Source organism: Sus scrofa, chromosome 13 (assembly GCF_054392235.1).
Source record: "Sus scrofa isolate SSC_HxYL_T2T_F1_AM1 chromosome 13, Sscrofa_HxYL_maternal_Yorkshire_Landrace_v2.0, whole genome shotgun sequence".
In the NCBI taxonomy this organism is placed as follows: domain Eukaryota; kingdom Metazoa; phylum Chordata; class Mammalia; order Artiodactyla; family Suidae; genus Sus; species Sus scrofa.
In genome coordinates this window covers 27,100,648-27,118,801 of record NC_139395.1, presented here as the reverse complement: position 1 = coordinate 27,118,801, position 18,154 = coordinate 27,100,648, and the positions used below count along the sequence as shown (strand labels likewise).

Genomic DNA, 18,154 nt, shown 5'->3' with positions numbered 1-18,154 from the left:
CACAGGCAGCTACCCCCAGATGACAGCCTGGCTGCGCTCTCTGCCAGCAACCAATATCCACGCCAGTCTCGGGTGCCAGTGATGACTTCTCGCCCGTGTTAGCCCTGGGGGTGCAGCCTCAGCTGACATCACATGGAGCAGACGATCTGCCCAGTGGAGCCCAATCCATCCACAGAATAATGAGATCATAAATTGTTTGGCTGCAAAGTTTGGAGCAGTTTGTTACACAGTGATACATCACAAAAACGTTCCAAAAGATGCGACTTTTCAAAAATATAATCTAATCAGACTCCCCCCAAAGAACAGTATTTATTTTAACAAACACTCCAGAAACATCCATATGAGTCTTTAAGAAGCAAGTCAGAAGGTGTGCACTTATTCTACTGCGGAGTTTAAAACTCTGCTTTGTAAACTACACTTAGACATTACCTGTGTGGCCTGAACCCAGAAAAATGTCTTGCCTGCTCCTTATGACAAAAATGCATAACCCACGGGACCCTCCTCCGATGTATCAGCCCTGGTTCTCAGTGGAGTTTTTTTTTTTTTGGTTGCACCGCAGGTTGCTAAAGTTCCTGGGCCAGAGATCGAACCCGAGCCACAGCAATGACAATGCCGAATCCTTAACCACTAGGCCATCAGGGAATTCCATCAGTAGATTTTAATTCTTTCCATAAGCAAACTCGGGTCCAAAGTCCTGAGGAGAGTCTTGTGCTTTTGTTATAAGGGACTGTATCACAGTGACATGTGGACCTGTTTCTCCCATACACTGCGAGTCCAGAGAGCAGGGACAGTGTGGGCTTCATCTGATGCCCCCACAGAACATATCCGGGAGCCTGGAACATGGCAGATACCCAGGAGCATGTGGAACAGGACCCTGTGAGATCTACTCCATCAGTGAGCAACAGAAATGTGCTGCACCCCTGACAGCATCTTTGGGCAAAGTGTACCATGACAACTACAAACATGACAACGCTCACCTGTAAAAGTCAATTATTTATACTAAATCTAGGGGGTTAGTAAGTGGGTGCCAACGCGTTAGGACCACTGTGACAACCGGGAGGGACCGTCCCCTAGGTGATGAGCCACAGGCAGGGGAACGATTTCACAGAGGAAAACAACAGCAACTACACAAACACTGTGGCGGTTAGCGAAGGCGCCTATGCCCTAGTGTCACGCTGAAACCAGAGAAGGTCTACTTCGGTGTGTTTTCAGGGCAGAATAGAATCCTCATTTACATTATCTCTCATCTTCCTACAAATCCTGCCATGTCCCATTTCGTGGCTGTAGAAATCGATCCCGTGTCAAGGCAGGCTATTTCCATTATCTCAGCACAGCGGCGGCGCAGGAGGATACAGGTGGAGAGATGCTCGGTGGGTGATGGATGTGCGCCGGCGCACGGAGAGGCTGCAGTAAAACTCTCAGAGTGACAACGTCACAGCCTCCGGTCTGAGGGCCAGGAAGCCACGACACGGACCTCTCGAGAGCGCTCTCGATGTGCAGGGGGTAAGCTAACCTCTGTAAGGGAATGTGCACCTTGTGTCTGCTAGAAGCCCAACATGGGTTTCTGGAAACCCTGTCCCGGTAGCAGAAAGATGGCCTTCATCACATCCTCCAACTTTCACGGTAAATCCAAACCTGTTCATCCTGTCTCTAGTTCCTATTGTTTCCTCTGATAAGCAGGGCCCCAGTGAACAATTAAAGCTCTCAATAAATAATCTCTAAGCACATTCATTTGATTGACTGTTATTTGATACAGCAGTTAGTTTCAATGGGGCAGTTAATATTGATCACATAAAGTACTCCAGACAAACATGAAACAGTTCCAGAACTCCATGGATTATTACCCTTTATCTGCCAGTCATCTGGGTTACTTGTAATGGTCACGGAATTTAAAATCAATAATAACAATTAGTGTTCTGTACACCAAAACAGATGAATCATGTGAAATGGGTTTTCGTATAAGATCAAAGGCAACGAGTGCCTATCACGTGGAAAAAGAGCTCTCTGAATTTCCAGCAGGCATTTGGCAAGGTACTTTCAGGCACATCCTCAAAACAGGCAGCAAGAGGAAAAGAACGGTATTCAGGAGGTGTGATCATAAAAACACATGCGAAACCCGGCAGTCTTAATCTAAAAAGATGGAGCGTAAAGGAGAAAAGTGATCAAAACGAATGCTAACAAACGTAGTAAAATTAATGGGAATGGCAATTTACTTCCTCTGAGATGTGCTTCTAGCTACCTTTCCCTGCTTCCGATTCATAGGCATTAATTGTAATTTTTTGGTATTAAAATGGCAACTACAGTATTTTAGCTCCACAGCACCACTACTGTAATGTCTGGATAATTAAAATGCAAAGCAACAGAGAAGTGTTTCATCATTAAACTGTAACCAGCGCACTATGTGAAACCATCCATTCCAAAGACTTGTTTTTCATCAATTATTTGTTATTTATCTGAAGTAAATATAAGAAGGACTAATTAAAATGTATGCCTTTTTATACAGCTTCTTGTCATTAAAGCCAATGAAAGCATTCTGAGGACCATAATGAAATAATTATGTTTGCCTTTAAGAATTCTCTTCAATAACACATGGCAGTACTGAGCTAAATTAAAACATCAGGAACTAAATTTCGTTTGCCTCCATTTCCATTTTAGTTAATTATACCCCCAAGCTTTCCAATAGGCCAGACCCTAAAAAATCTTTTGAAGCTGAAACAGCCTTCCCATCATCAGCCTTTTTATAATCATGGACTTTGATGACAAGACAAAGGTACTCTAGCCCTGCAAGCTTTAACATTTTGGAGAAGAAGGTATTTATTATGGAGGTCTTCGTTTGCTCTGGAAATTAGAGAAATATTAGGATAAATGTGACCTGAATCTTCATTTTCAAGTGAATTGATGCACTCATCTGATCTTATCTGCATTATTTCTACCACAGTCTTCTGAATTCAGGTTTTTTATTTTTGTTCTGATTTGATAAAAATCTAATCTGGGGCCAAGAGTAATTGACCACTATCAACAACAACGACACAACATTTCACTATGTCAGAATCGAATTAGGAGAATAACTCCTTCCATACTCAAACTTAAAAACGAGCACTCCTAAGCAAAGAGTAGACTGAGAACCCATGCACTTGAAAAAAATAAAATAGGACACTTTCCTTAGAATTTCTCCTTCTCCAAACCTCAAGTTGTGAAGGAAAAAGAAAAACATCTGAGTTTAAGAGAAAAGAAAGAAGAGGAGAGGAAAAACTGCCAGATGGTTTCAGGGCTGGCAGCAAATGCAGTGACTTGAACTTGCTGTCCGATGAAGCCGGTGAGGGTAGGCACCTGGGGTTTTAGGAAAGTAAATAGAAGTCCCAAGGGATTAACTCAGACAAGGTGAGTTCCCGCCCATTTTTTCTATATGGAAAGCTGGCAGGCTCGCGGGTGATCCTATCTGGTGACGGCTGGAGAGACTGTCTTAGGAGACCTCAGAGGGAAACTGCTGACAGCTGGGAAACAAACGCCTAGTCCATGACAACCGAAAACTGCAGTAAGAATCTCAGCATCTGCATTTATTTAAATCACTCTTTCCCCTCAAGTTACTCTTTGTTCTGTTGAGAGACATCTCCTTTTGGGAATGAGGGACATTGTCACCCACAAATGTCCCTGTTAAAATTAGCTCCCCTCCCCACCCCCGCCCAACACTCCCTCCTTCACTGTCGGGGAGCCTGGAGGCTCCTGGAATCCGAGCGGCCTGACAGGAGGAAACACTTGGCCAGGCTGGGTCGTCTCCTGACGTCAGTTCCTGTTATCCTGCCTTAATGTGCTGGGGACCAAGAGTCTTATCTTAACGAGTGGCCCCTCTTTGAGCTCCCCACCCTGCAAGGCCAGAGAAAAGGCAAGTCAGCGGTTCCACTGCCTGCTTGAATTCCCTTCTAAGAAGCTCTGAAAGCTCAAAATAAATAATAGAACACCTGCAGACTCACCCTCTACTGCTTGCTAGGTGGAGAGGACTTTGGCAACTTTATTTTTTAATTCGTTGAAAGGGGGGTTTAGGGGCTGGGATGGGACAGGAACCACGCTTCTTAATGATACCATAAGGAGGAAGGAAAGAGAAGCGTTCAGGGCAACACATTGAGTGATGAGGTGGTGTTATTAGATCTTACAGATGGGCAGGTTATCTCATCTCCTCTTTAACAAGAGGTGCTTAGGCCAAGCCACTTACAGACAGGATACTGATAAATCTGAAACCTGAGTTAACTCTCCTCTCTCCATCACCCCCAATTCCAACTTTTTCAGAAGAAGCTGGCCAAGAACAGACAGAGATTTGTTCACAGCCATTCAACGTATGATTCTAGCCCCTCCCCCACTCCCAGGATACACACATATTCTCTGGCATCAGAACCACGGTCAGAATACTTAAATCCATTTTGCAAGGGATGCCTTCCTTCTATTCACACATCTCCACTTTGCCACAAAAGGGATTCATGTTCAGGAGGACGACTCAAAAGCATAAGATGAACTTCAAATCATAATGGAAAAATTAAGCCATGAGTGCTCTCATTTATATTAACCATAGCAACCAAAAACTTTCTGTGCCACTCCTGGGTTCAAGGGGCAGCCTAGGAGATGTCATAATATCGAAATATCTGGCATATTTCAATGACTTATGTGGGAACCATGGCAGTATATCTGAAAGTGGGTTATTCGAGACAATCTGAGATGTATAATTGCCTTAACTACCTTGTCATTTGGAAGGCAAGAGTCTATGGTAATATCTTTTGGAGAGGTTTTTAGCCAAGATTTTTTTGATTAACCTTCATCAAAAAACTCCCATTTCTGAAATAATCTATTTTAATTGAGAGTTAACTGAATTTATATTAGAACATTTAAAGTATAAAAATGTCATGTAAGGATAAATTTACTGGCACTTACATGTAACTCAAACTCTATAGAAGATTAATTTTAAGATGTACTAAAATGAACACAGCATTTATTGTTTAGTAAGTCCCATTCGACTCGAGGAGTTTTCTGTTTTGCATGCTGGAGTTACATCTTTGTCTTCCTCCCAGAGAGTGACTTTCTAATTTAAAAATTCCGGGCCTTTAAATTTTTAAATTTTAGTTTAAAGATTATAAATTCCTTGAGAGCAGAATTTATAATCTTTTATCATTTCTTGTGTGTTTCCCTTCTGAGATTGTCCATCAACCACATTCCATAAGAATGTATGAAGGAGAAAACAGTAAGGTTTTCTTTCCTTTTTAGCCATCTCAGGAGCTTAACATGTCGAAGGTAAATTATAAACACCTGATTTCTTTTACGCTTTCAAGAAAAGTTCATGACAATACCGACTGGTTAAATGCGGTCAAGGCAGGCTTCCAAAAATGAGAAGAAAACTTCTGGTTTAGGTCAGTTCATTTATCTACTGAGGGTTTTTTGCGTTTGGTCTGGGAAATCAAATGCTAACTGGGTGCCTTCACACCCATTTTGCAGCCCAAGTTTGAGGGGTAGACGTCTACCTCTTCTAGCATTTTGAGCTACTTTTTGAAATCTACCCCTTCCTGGCAATAAAACTTAAATGTATGCATTGTTGCTGCTAAATTGCCCATCAGGAGCAAGATATCTGGATACCGACGAGACTTCAGTATTTCTTTTGAAGGAAAACTTTATGAATCTTCCACTCGTTTTCAAGCGGCCTTGTCCTGCACTCTCTGGGATTTAAGCAGAATTTCCTTTCCTTCTCTTCTTTCTGAGGGTGTTAGTTACCACTGTCATGTGGCCGAGGAGCAGAAAATTATGTCCTACTTTAGAAAAACAATTGAGCCTTTTCACCGAAATATTTATTCAAAACCCCATTCAATTCGTACGGTGGCTGTCAGCCTTTATTTAGTCTCTCTTTCAGAGGGTATCTTTGATTTTGCCACTTTGACCCCAATTTATATCTCACTAGGAGAGGATTTAGATACTGTTTAATACTTAAAGTTCAGGTCCTAGCACTTTGGGAAGGGGATTTTTTTTCCTTCCTTAACCGTACATCGATACTTTTTTTTTTTTAAGATTATTTCTCATTAAAAAGGCCGATTTTTTTCCCTTTTTCCTTTTGATGTGTTGAGTAGGGAGAAGACAGGGAGAAAGGCCAAGAAGTTGTCACCCTCATGATTTTACCAAAAGCAACTACTATATTTAGATCACAAATATTAGGATTTATCCTATGCCCACTGAGCAATTAATGCTGAAAACATCTGGAGCGGCCTAAACCCAAGATAATCCAGGAGGCATCTGAATAGAAACTTAGTGACTCCGACACCTCCAGGGGCAGTTTTAAATCGTATTATTTATACCACATTCCCTTAGTAACCTGCTACTTCGAATTTTTAGAACAAGCAATTCACAGGCCCTACTCCAACAGGCAGCTGGTTGGCATATCATTTTTCTATCTTTAAAATTAAAAAGGAAAATAAAAAGAATAGCCTAGTGCCTTTTAAAGAATGCTTTTGGTGTGTTTTACAAAGGGCTTACTCCAATCACTACACACACACACATACACACACATACATCATAAAAAAATTAGTAGGATCTCAAAGCAGAAAATAGTTTTGGTTAGAATTTAGTACTATTTTTTCCTCTCCTTGCCCACTGTTTCCTCTGTGTTAAGAGCACAAACAGATCTGCTTCTTGTCAAAACAGTCATTAAGTCAAATGGAAAAGGTTGTGGTTTTTACGTCTGTACTTATACAAACGGAGCCCTAATATGCTTCTACTTCAAAAGCCCTAACTGGCTGTAGCACCCTGCACCAAATACCGCATGGCTGAGCTTTGTTAGAACTTTTATTTATGCTTGAAAACTTAAATCACTTGAACAACTAAACTAACCAGTCATAAAGCAGTTTGTGTGACTCTGCAGAGGCAAAAGCGATATTTACATTCTATTCTTGCAACCTGGAGTCAGGTTTGGGGTTCAAACTCTGGTGAAACTGACCACAGGGAGCACTAATTGCCCTGCTTACAAAAATAGGACACTGAAATTTCTGAAATCCCTTTGTCAGATACCTTTATTTACTTTTTCTAATGCAAGTTTCTTTGATTAGCTGAACTTTGCTGTTATCAACACTTCTTGCTTACGGGGCTGGCCAAATGACACATTCACCACTAGCTCTCAGCAGATAAGGCAAATCCCCTGTTTAACTTGTTCAAGAACAAACAAAGCTTTCCCCCCTACTCCTGCAACTTAATAGGCATGTTTGGAGGGTTAATTACAAAAGGAAGAATGCCCACTTGTAAAATCTCTATTAGGTCTAATAGCTTGACGCCAGTGTCCGGAGCTTTGTCTTTCCGTCATTAAAAAAAGGTTTCATGAAAATTTTCTCTCCCAAGAAAAAGTTTTAGAGACTCTTAGTTCCCCGAGATTCCAAATAAAATTGTTCATGCTGCTTTACAGAGAGGACAAGTCTGAAAGATCCCTTAGCGGGTTGGAAGATTATTTTGTAAAAGTTTGAGTTTCCCAGAAGGAAAGTAGGCAGCAGGAAAGAAAAGGCATTTGGGGAGCAGCCGAAGATAAAGGCGCCTTCTGAAAAGATTCCTGTTTTTACCCTAGTTATGGCTCTACGAAATATTAAGTCTGACAGCCAGACTGTTGGCATCAAATGGTTATTGATTTTTCAGCTCCAAACCTGTTGATTTCCTGGCCCCTAGAAGCAAGGCTTTATTCTTAAGGAAAAGTTTCAGAGAGGGCAATTTAAATCTTGTCATGGTCCCCTCGCTCCCCCTTTTCTTCTCCCTCTTTAGATAAGCCACCATGTTATTAGGAAAACTCAATTTCTCCCAGTTAAACTTTGACCTCTTTGAAAACAAAGATTTAAAATGTCATTTTCAGGCTAATGCTCCAATGAATTGTCAAATAAAGTACTAAAAACATTTTGATAGATAGCTGAGCCATTTATCTAAATCACTGTCAGGGCAGGGATGCATCCTGCAGGCTCCCACTACAGCCACCCGAAGGTGGGATTTTCTGGGACTTCTGGTCATTTCTCAAGCCTGCAGTCTGGCTACTGTTGACCAGTGAGTGCCTCGGCGCCGTGTCAGCATCAGATAACCAAATAGTCAATATTTTTTTAAAAAACTGGGCCACCCTACTTATATTTCCTTTCCTTTTAACCAACGTCCAGGTTCCCGGCTGAATTGCAAGATATGGAAATAATGGATGGCTCAGCCCAAGGGGTGTTCATTGCCAGTAGTTTTCTAGCAAAACAGCAACTTCTTAGAGCAACAAAGTGACTTGGAAAGGTGGCAGCAGGGTCAATGCTAAGAAATATTGCCTTTCCTCCAAAAGGAAAACATTGGAGGCAGCGGCTTTAACCGGTGGTTTATGAACCTCAGGAGTAGCAGCCACCTTAATTAGGCTAAATTCCTTGCAAGGAAGATGTCATATTTTAATTACTCTGGACTGTTGTAACACACACGGGGGGGGGGGGGTATATATACATAACTAGTCGCTAATCCAAAGAGCAGCAAAGTTAAATTCCCCTCTGTAGACATCTTAGTAAAAACTGCACAAATGTGTCAAATTGTCTCACTTGAAGAATGTTTCAAAGTCCTGTGGTCACCCTCTACTTTTTCCCCCCCTCCACACACATTTTTAAAACTGTTTTCAAGGGACTGTAGGGCTGGTAAGGAGAGGAGCAGGGGTCGGGAGGGGTTGTTTGGGAAGAAAACATCTAACAGGAAATTTTCAGCAGAGGGAATCCATATGCACACCAGCATATCACACCCTTTCAGCCTTAAATCATTAAATCCTTTGTCTGGCTACCCATGCAGTTTGTTTCCAGCGTCTTTACTGCATGCAAGAGAGACAATTCATATTTTTTTTCCTGGTAGAAGAAGGGAAAAAATAAACCTACATTGAGCAGTGTGCCGATGCTGCCATTCGGTTTGGGTCAATCCACTGAAGCATGCTTTGAGAGCTTTCTCCTGGAGCATGCAGGAAGACGGGCTCGCAGTGTAGAAATCCAGGATTTGCCCAGGACTCACTGACAGAACATCCATACAGTCAAACATGATCTCCCCTGCACCGAATGTCTGCAAAAGTGCTTATCCTCTAGGTGTGGAGGCAAATGGCATAGGAAAGTCCACCCAACTCCATCAAACTCTGCCCCCTTTTTGGCACGTAGGCTGTTGGTCTTTTTCCCAGCCTCGAATCATGAATTATGACAGACAAGCCAGCTAAAAGCCTGTAATTGATCCAAATGATCATTTACCATTTTCCAGGCTTGCTCGGCCAATCCAGCCGGGGCGGGGGTTCCCAGAAAGATCCCAAGTTCTTCTTCCGAGCAGATGCCTGCCAAAAGCCTTGGGAAGGCGGTGCGGGTCCTACCCGGACGGTGCCCAGAGCAGCCCTGCCCGGCTCGCGCGCGTCCTCGGCATCCCCGTCCTCAGGCGGCTCGCGCGGGGACTCTGGTCCCCCCTCTGGCAAAGAATAGACCCTCCTGCCTCCGAACAGCTCACTTCCTACTACTTCTGTCACACAGAATGAAAGATTGAATTGCCTAATATATGCGAGTGAACTTTCCGTGAACCCTTCCCGGGCTGCTAACCTTCAAATGACCCAGCGAGTCTGACATCACCAGCTCCCAGGATTCTCACAGAGCCCAGCTCTCCCAGCAGCCCCGCCGCGCGGGCGGCCAGCGACCCGGGCGCGCGCTCCTCCCGCCCCGCGTGTCCGCTCCGAGCTCGCGGGGCCGGGGATGGCCGGGAGGAGCGCGCGGGGCCTGAAGGAGCGCGCGGGGCGGGAGGAGCGCGCGGGGCCGGGAGGAGCCGCCGGAGCCCAGACGCCTCTCCCAGCGAGCCCGCCGCCCGCTGGCCCCCGCCCTTTGCGCCTCGCTTCGCGGGGCTCCGCGCTCTCGCCCGCCGCCCCGGAGCCCCCGCCCAGCCTTCACATTCCTCCCCGCGCCTTTCGGTCTGTTCAGTTCCTCGCTGCGTGTGTGTGGTTTTCCACTCCCGCAAAAGCACACGCACGCCCTGAACTGGAGCACGAAGAGCCGCCCCTCGGGGAGGCCCGGGATCGGGAAACTTTCCTTTGGAGAGCCTGTTTCTCTGTGTCCCTCTGGCATTGGCTTGGGAGTAAACATCCAGCTTTCTGGATTCAGTTGCTTCTGAAAATTCTCCCAAGTCGGCGTGCAGTTTATGAAGGAGTCAAGAAAATTCCTCCTGCCTCAAACACACACAGATAATAGCACAGATATACGGGATTTCAGGTCTTGGTCTGAGAAAACATAACATCGTGAGCAAAAGCGTGGATGTGAAAGTCCAATTGAACTAGATTCCGACCCAGTTCAACCACTTGGCAGCTGTGTGATCTGGGGCACACACTATCAAACCCCTCCACCTCGGTTTCTTCATCTGTAAAATAGGAATATACTACTCAGAGCATTACTGTGAGGACAAAAAGAAAGGGTGTTGTGCGGCCCTCGGTACACACCCCAGAACTATTAGTTGGGACTAGTTCTCTTATTTTTCAACTGGGGAAACAGAAGCCCTGGGAGGCTGAGAACTGCCTGGGGTCCCAGAGCTCAGAGCCAAGGATAGAACCCAACGTGAAAATTATAGTGCTCTGGAACAGCGTGTGTGTGTGTGTGCGTGCGTGTGACCCCTGTCATCACGCACACACACATACACCACTGCCACCAAGGGCCACATTTCACCATGCCAGCCCCTGCCCTAACTTGGCTATTGGAAGAGAGGAATTTTAAGAGAAAGGGGTTATTTTTCGAACCTCCCACACTGACCCAGCCCAGAGGAAGGAGAAGCTTTTCAGCCATCACTGAGAAGGACAGATGCAGTGTTTACAAATAAACCCTGTCAGCAAGCTGGAAAGGGGAGAACCAATCCACCCCGCAGCCATTTTGCACAATTTGCTTAAAGGATGCAAGGGACTTCAAAGAAAGGAAGCTCCTGCGAGGAATTAGAACAGCCTGGGTCCTCTACTGAGTCTCCACTGTTGACTAATAACTCTCCCACAAAACCAGGAGGGTGAGGGGGCACGGGGCTGGTTTTCTTGCCCCTTGCAGGGAAGAGCATGGGCGATGCAACCTCCTTTGCTGGGCCAGCAGAGTTGTGAAGTGGTGCTCCAGGTGTAACCTGAGAAGTATGCATCTCACACCCTTAGGAAGGCAAAGACCCTTTCAGGAAGGTACATTCAAATAATATGCAGCCCAGCAAGCAACGGAAAAATCCAGGACAATAAATGGGTAAGATTTTGCTGAAACTATGTGTTTGTTGTTCTCTCTCTCTTTTTTATATGGCCTTCATTTTGTAACAGATTTATTGTAAGAAATCCTTTTACAGAGAAAGCACACATTTCAAGCAAGGAGCACAGAGGAATTTACAAAACATTTAACACTCTGTCATTAAGATAGTTGTAAAGACACATAAAGTCCCACATTGTGTGCCAATTTCTACATGGTCCGCAAGACTTAGAGCTCCAAATGCTTATTTAAGGTCCTTGGAGTTCCTTGGAAACTGGGCTCATTTTGTACAGAATCATGGAGGTGGATGAAAAAGTTGTTTAAGGAGAGGGGAGGAGGCAGCTATACTTAGAGTACTGCAGGAGGAAGTAGGTTAGAAATGAGAAACCAAGTGCCCCGGCCAGGTGTGTGTATGCAGGTTACCCATGGCACTTGCTCAGCATCTCTCCAAAGGGTAGGGCTCACTGGGCACAAGGAAGTAGCTATAGGGATGATGTCACCCAAATTCTCTTTCTCTCATTTCTTAATCTAGTGTCAGCTTCATCTAGGAAGGGAGACAACTGCTCCCAATTATCTTTCCTCAATACTTTGTCAAGGCACAAAAACAATAACAAGGAAAATGTGTATGAATGTGTGTGTGTGTTAAGGGTTTAGAAATTGGTGTTTTCTTTCTTTTCATGAATACTTTTTTTTTTTGGCTATGCTGGTGGCATGCAGAAGTTCCTAGGCTAGGGATCGAACCTGTACCACAGCAGTGACCCAAGCTACAGTAGTAACAACACCGAGGCCCTAACCTGCTAGGTTGCTAGGAACTCCTCATGAAGACATTTTAAATTCCTTTTCGTCTTAGAACCCAGTTCTCTTAACTGTAGGGAAATCAGCTTGAGCCTTGAAATGATCAGTGCTTAAATCCTTGTCAGGAGAACATTATGAATTTGGTTGTTTTTTATTTTAAATAGTGCAGCAGTACTCATGAGTCACTTCATCCTTTCTCATTGTGAATGGATTGTGTGGATAGCAACTATTAGAGCTATTGTTTAATCTAAGTGTTAATTTATAAAACAGCCCCCTAATTTAGCCACTGGTTTCTTTTCATTTCTCCATCGTAAATCTAATTTTTATACTTTTTGAAAACTTGATTCTTCCTTTGAATTCTTTATCTCAGGTAAAATTAAGGAGAGATATACAAATCAGCCATAGTTCTTTAAATACATGTCCATGTACCATAAAGATTAATGAACAGGTAGAAGGTGAAAAAGGGCCTAGTTAATTTGTGGCTAATGAAGTTTAAATTATCGACACCTACTTTAAACATTAATCAAACAGTTAATTTGGAAGAACCCTTTCCTAAATATCCTCTCAGTAAGGCATAAAATAATGTTCTGATATGTGTCATCACCTCTGTTTTCTTTGTGTTTGATCAATGATGAAAGGAACTCTAATAAAAGTATTTCCAACCACAAACAAGCAAGAAAGCAAAAGTTTGAGCCCCAAATTCATTTTGTTTCAGAGTAACCGTATATTTGTCAGTGTGACACAGCACATTTGAAACCCATAATCATAAAACAAAAATTTATAGCCAGGGTTCAGGGTCTACATCTGTTTCTCTGGTTTTTGTACAGCAATTACCCACTGGACAATCCAGAAAGAAACACCATGAATCATGCTCTGCAAACATGTTTGAACTGGAGAGTTCTGTGAAGAAGGAGCAGTAGTCTCTGTGCACCAGCATTGCAGCCGCCGTGTTCAAAACTGGTCACGTGCCTTGAGATGTCTAAATACAAAGATTCTCACAGGCACAGACACATCCACCCCAGGCACAAGTCATGCAAAGTGCAGGCAGACGTGGGGGTGAGGCGCAGGGAGGTGGACAGGGTTGGTTTTAAAAAGACACACCTGCCTCTTTTATGGTTTTTTGTTTGTTTTACTTTTATGTATTTATTTTTACTCCCCCCCCCATTGTTAATTTCCCGCCACGATTCTGCCAAATAAATAAATAAATAAATGACCGTCACTGAGTGAAGTGTGGGCTTTATCAGGGCAGCCGGAGCAGGGGTGTGTTGCCAGCACAGGGCAAATGCTGAGCTGTTCCCAGAGCTTTTGCACCCACAAACCCGGCCACTTTCTGAGCTGGGAGCTGGGAAAATTCTAACATTGATCAACACGAGAAAGTGCCCTGGCCTGTCCATTTGAACACCTGCTCAGGGACCAAGACTGGTGGTGTTGTGCAAATTTGATCGGCAGACAGCAAGGTATATCCCTAACATGCACCCATATAGCCCTACAGAGACTGGGTCTTCTCAGGGGCCAGAAACATTTGTTCTTTCTCAGAAATGTCTCCCCACTTTGGGGGCCGGCCACACATCCTGCCTTCACCTGGTTCCTTTCTCTCCAGATTCCTGCTTTTTCTAGTTTCCTGGACAAAATTTCCCCACCAGTTACTTACAGGCATTGTCCTCAGGACGGGGCTGTCCCTTCTCTTTCCATACCTGTGGCCTCTTTCTCACCTCCCTCCTTTTGCTGTGCATGGCTTACGGAAGATGCCTTTCCAGCCCTCCAGTTCCTGCTGGTCTCACCTTGGCACTCAATTCCTGCCCCTGTGAGCCCCTCAGTGTTAGCAATGGGCTCTAGCCGGTTCTCAGTCCCCAGCCACTGCTGCTGGCACCAGCCCAGTAGGGGGGCAAGGGGGTGCTATCTGTGGCTATTTCTTCTTGTCTATCTTTACCCCCTTTTAATTCAGATTTTTTTTTAAAGTAATATATTTTCATAAACTCTCAGAGTTTAGTTTCGGAGATATAAAGTGAAAAGTATATTCATTCATCAAACGTTGAGCCCTGTGCCAGGTGCTGGGCACATTATCCCTATATCTTTTGGGGGACTATTTGTTGTTTTTATATAAATGAAATCAAATAATACACATCATTCTACAAATTTTTCTATTTAGTAATAAACAGTACATATATAGTATATATATTTAATATGTATATCAAAAAGAATGACAAATAGCTCAATATCAAAAAAAAGTGTACAGCCCAATTTAAAAAAATGGGCCAAAGACCTGAATAGACATTTTTTTCTAAAGAAGACATACAAGTGGCAAACAGGCACATGAAAAGGGGCTTAACGTCAGTAATTATTAGAGAAATGCAAATGAAAAGGTGTGAGGGGATATCTTATTGTGATTTTAATTTGCATTTCTCTTATAGCTACTGATGTTGAGCCCCTTTTCATGAGCTTGTTTGCCACTTGTTATGTCTTCTTTAGAAAAATAAGATATATCACCTCACCTCTGTCAGAATGGATATCATCAAAAAGAACACAAATAACAAGTATTGGCAAGGATGTGGAGAAAAGGGAACCCTATGCACTGTTGGTGGGGATGGAAATTGGTGCAGCCACTATGGAAAACAGTATGGAGTTTCCTCAAAAACTAAAAATAGAATTGCTATATGACCCAACAGTTCTACTCCTGGCTATATATATTCCCTAAAAGTGAAAACACTAATTTGAAAAAGCATCTGCTCCCCAATGTTCAGAGCAGTACTATTTACAAAGCCAAGACCTTGGAAGTAGCCCGGGTGCCCATCAATAGATGAATGCATAAAGAAGATGTGGTACATATATAGAATGGAATATTACTCAGCCATAAAAAAGAATTTAATTCTGCCATTTGCAACAACTTGGGTGGACATAGAGAGTATTACGCTTAGTGAAATAAGTCAAACAGAGAAAGACAAATACTCTATGTTATCACCTATAGGCAGATTTTAAAAAATAAAACAAACGAATGTATATAACAAAGCAGAAACAGACTCACAAAAAACAAACTAGTGGTCACCAAAGGGGAGGAGGAAGTGGAAGGCACAATCTAGGGGAAGGTGACTAAGAGATACAAACTACTCTGTACAAAATAGATAAGCAACAAAGATAGATTGTACAGCATTGGGAAATACAGCCATTATTTTGTAATAACTTAATGTAATAACTTCAGTATAAAAATACTGAATTGGAGGAGGGATAAAATAGGAGTTTGGGATTAACATATACATACTACTGTACATAAAATGGTTTATCAACAAGCACCTACTATATAGCATAGGGAACTCTACTCAACATTCTGTACTAACCTATATGGGAAAAGAACCTGAAGGAGATTGGATATAACTATATGTATAGCTGAATCACTTTGCTGTACACTTGAAAGTAACACAACATTGAAAATCAACTACACCCAAATATAAAATAAAAATTAAATTAAAAAAAATTCTGGGAGTTCCTGTCATGGCACAGCAGAAACAAATCCAACTAGGAACCATGACATTGTAGATTTGATCCCTGGCCTTGCTCAGTGGGTTAAGGATCGAGCGTTGCCGTGAGCTTGTGGTGTAGGTCGCAGATGTGGCTCGGATGTGGTGTTGCTGTGGCTGTGGTGTAGGGTGGCAGCAACAGCTCTGATTAAACCCCTAGCCTGGGAACCTCCGTATGCCGAGGGTGCGGCCCTAAAAGGACAAAAGACAAAACAAATAAACAAACAAACAAAAAAACCTGAAGCACTAGGGTGTACACCTAAAACTAACATGATATTGTAAATCAACCATACTTCAATTAAACAACAACAGCTGAACAGTATTCCTTTACATGAATGCACTGTAATTCATTTAACACTGCTTAGCTATGGGACATTTAGGTTGTTTCCAGTTTTCCAGTGTTAGAAGGAACCCTATAGATGTGTGACGAAAACATCTGCTGAGCAAAATTTAGTAGCAATAGAGCAAGGTTAAAGATGATGAGCATTTAAAAATTTGATGGCGGAGTTCCCGTCGTGGCGCAGTGGTTAACGAATCCGACTAGGAACCATGAGGTTGCAGGTTCGGTCCCTGCCCTTGCTCAGTGGGTTAACGATCCGGCGTTGCCGTGAGCTATGGTGTAGGTTGCAGACGCGGCTCGGATCCCGCGTTGCTGTGGCTCAGGTGTAGGCCGGTGGCTGCAGCTCTGATTGGACCCCTAGCCTGGGAACCTCCATATGCTGCAGGAGCAGCCCAAGAAATAGCAAAAAAAAGACAAAGAAAAAAAAAGACATAAAAATTTGATGGCCACATGAAATAGTACTCCAAAATGGTTTTGCTAATATATATTCCACTTTTCTAAAATAGAGGTTGGTGAACCTTTTGTCTGTATAGGGGCATAAGAAATGTTTTAGACTTTGCGGGCTGGAGAGTTTCGGTTGTGACTGCTCTACTCCGCTGCTGTAGTATCAAGGAGCCGAGGACCACATGTAAATGAATGGACATGTGTGTGCTGAACAAAATTTTATTTACAAAAACCAGGAGTGGACTGGGTTGATCCATGAATTGCACTTTGTCCAACTCTGTTCTAAAGCAATATTCAACAATTTCACTGAATCTATAAAACCTAGACATGTACATCTGGGTTTTCTTAACACTTTAATTTTCCTTCTCCTTTAAAAACTTCACCCAATTTCAACTCATGTACTACACAAAGAATAACATGAGGGCATTCCCATTGTGGCACCATGGGATCGGCAGTGTCTCTGCAGCTCTGGGATGCTGGTTCGATCCCTGGCCTGGCATAGTGGGTTAAGGATCAGGTGTTGCTGCAGCTGTGGCGTAGGTCACAATTGCTTCTTGGATCTGATCCCTGGCCCCTGGCCAGGAACTCCATATGCCTCAGAATGGTCACAAAGGAAAGAAAGAAAGAAAGAAAGAAAGAAAGAAAGAAAGAAAGAAAGAAAGAAAGAAAGAAAGAAAGAAAGAAAGAGAAAGAAAGAATAATACGGCTCTTCTGTTTCATTACTTCATCCAGAGCCATCTTTAGTTCTCTCTTGGCTTGTCATTTCCCACTTTCCTGCCTCATTTTGTTCACTTCCTCTGTAAGAAGAGGTATGGGGTTGCATCTTTCCTTCAAATGAGCCTGCATGCCCCTGTACCTCCTTTTTTTTTTCCTTTTTTTTTGAGCCTCACCCACAGCATATGGAGTTTCCCAGGCTAGGGGTCTAATCGGAGCTACAGATGCTGGCCTGCACCACAGCCACTGAAATGCGGAATCTGAGCCATATCTGCAACCTACAGCACAGCTCACGGCAATGCTTGATCCTTAGACCACCGAGCGAGGCCAGGAATCAAACCCACAACCTCATGGTTCCCAGCTGGATTCATATCTGCTGCGGCACGATGGGAACTCCCCTATGCCTCCTTTTTCCCACTACCAAGTCCAGATATAGAACATTTTTGTCACAGCAGAAAGTTCTATTGGACCATGGTGTTTAAAAGTTTGCTTCCATCATCTCCCTCGTCCCCTAATACATGATGGCAATCTTTGGGAAATAGAAAATGAGACTGGCTCCTGAGAACAAGTGCCAATGCTACAACCAGCCTGTATTATGCTGCCTGAATTATTTGTTTTGTCTCATCTCAATACACTGTCCAACGAGCTAAGAGTAGATATGCCACCCCATTGGCAGAGCGCTTAGAAGAATCACAAGACTCTTTTCAGGATGGAAAGAAGCACAAAGGATTCTCAGAGTCCTTTGTAATTATTTCATGTTACTATGATTAGAAAAGGCTAATGTCTATAGCTGAGATGCTTTCCTTGAGCCTCGTTCAGCACTTAATTTTTTAAAGATCATCTGTATGAACAGAGGCTATTATTTGGCTCTTAAACTGAGTTGTTTAAATGAGTTCGAATTCAATACAATTAAAAACTTAGTTCCTTAGTCATACTAGCCACATTTCCAGTGCTGGAAAGCCACACGTGGCTTGTGGCTACCATGTTAATGGGACAGCGCAGATATAGAACATTTTTGTCATTGCAGAAAATTCTGTTGAGCCATAGAATTTAAAACGTGCTTAAAAGGTGAGCTGAGTTGGAGTTCTCATTGTGGCTCAGCAGGCTCAGTCAGATAACAAACT

At 43.2% G+C, this 18,154-nt stretch overlaps 1 protein-coding gene across 22 annotated transcripts in view; it reads right to left on the bottom strand.

Moving 5' to 3' along the window:
* RARB (retinoic acid receptor beta) overlaps positions 1-18,154 on the bottom strand; it is a 787,370-nt gene that overhangs the window by 159,460 nt on the left and 609,756 nt on the right. For 4 of the 22 annotated variants that reach the window (XM_084987259.1, XM_084987273.1, XM_084987276.1 and 1 more), the window contains exon 1: positions 8,883-9,449. The exons of 14 other annotated variants lie outside the window; for them this stretch is intronic. In XM_084987259.1, the coding sequence (XP_084843385.1) occupies positions 8,883-9,039 (157 nt within the window). In that variant the 5' untranslated portion in view covers positions 9,040-9,449. Of the gene's footprint in view, positions 1-8,882; positions 9,450-9,575; positions 9,688-18,154 lie in introns of those variants that run through there. 4 more of the 22 variants (XM_084987274.1, XM_084987275.1, XM_084987278.1 and 1 more) reach the window with 2 other exon arrangements.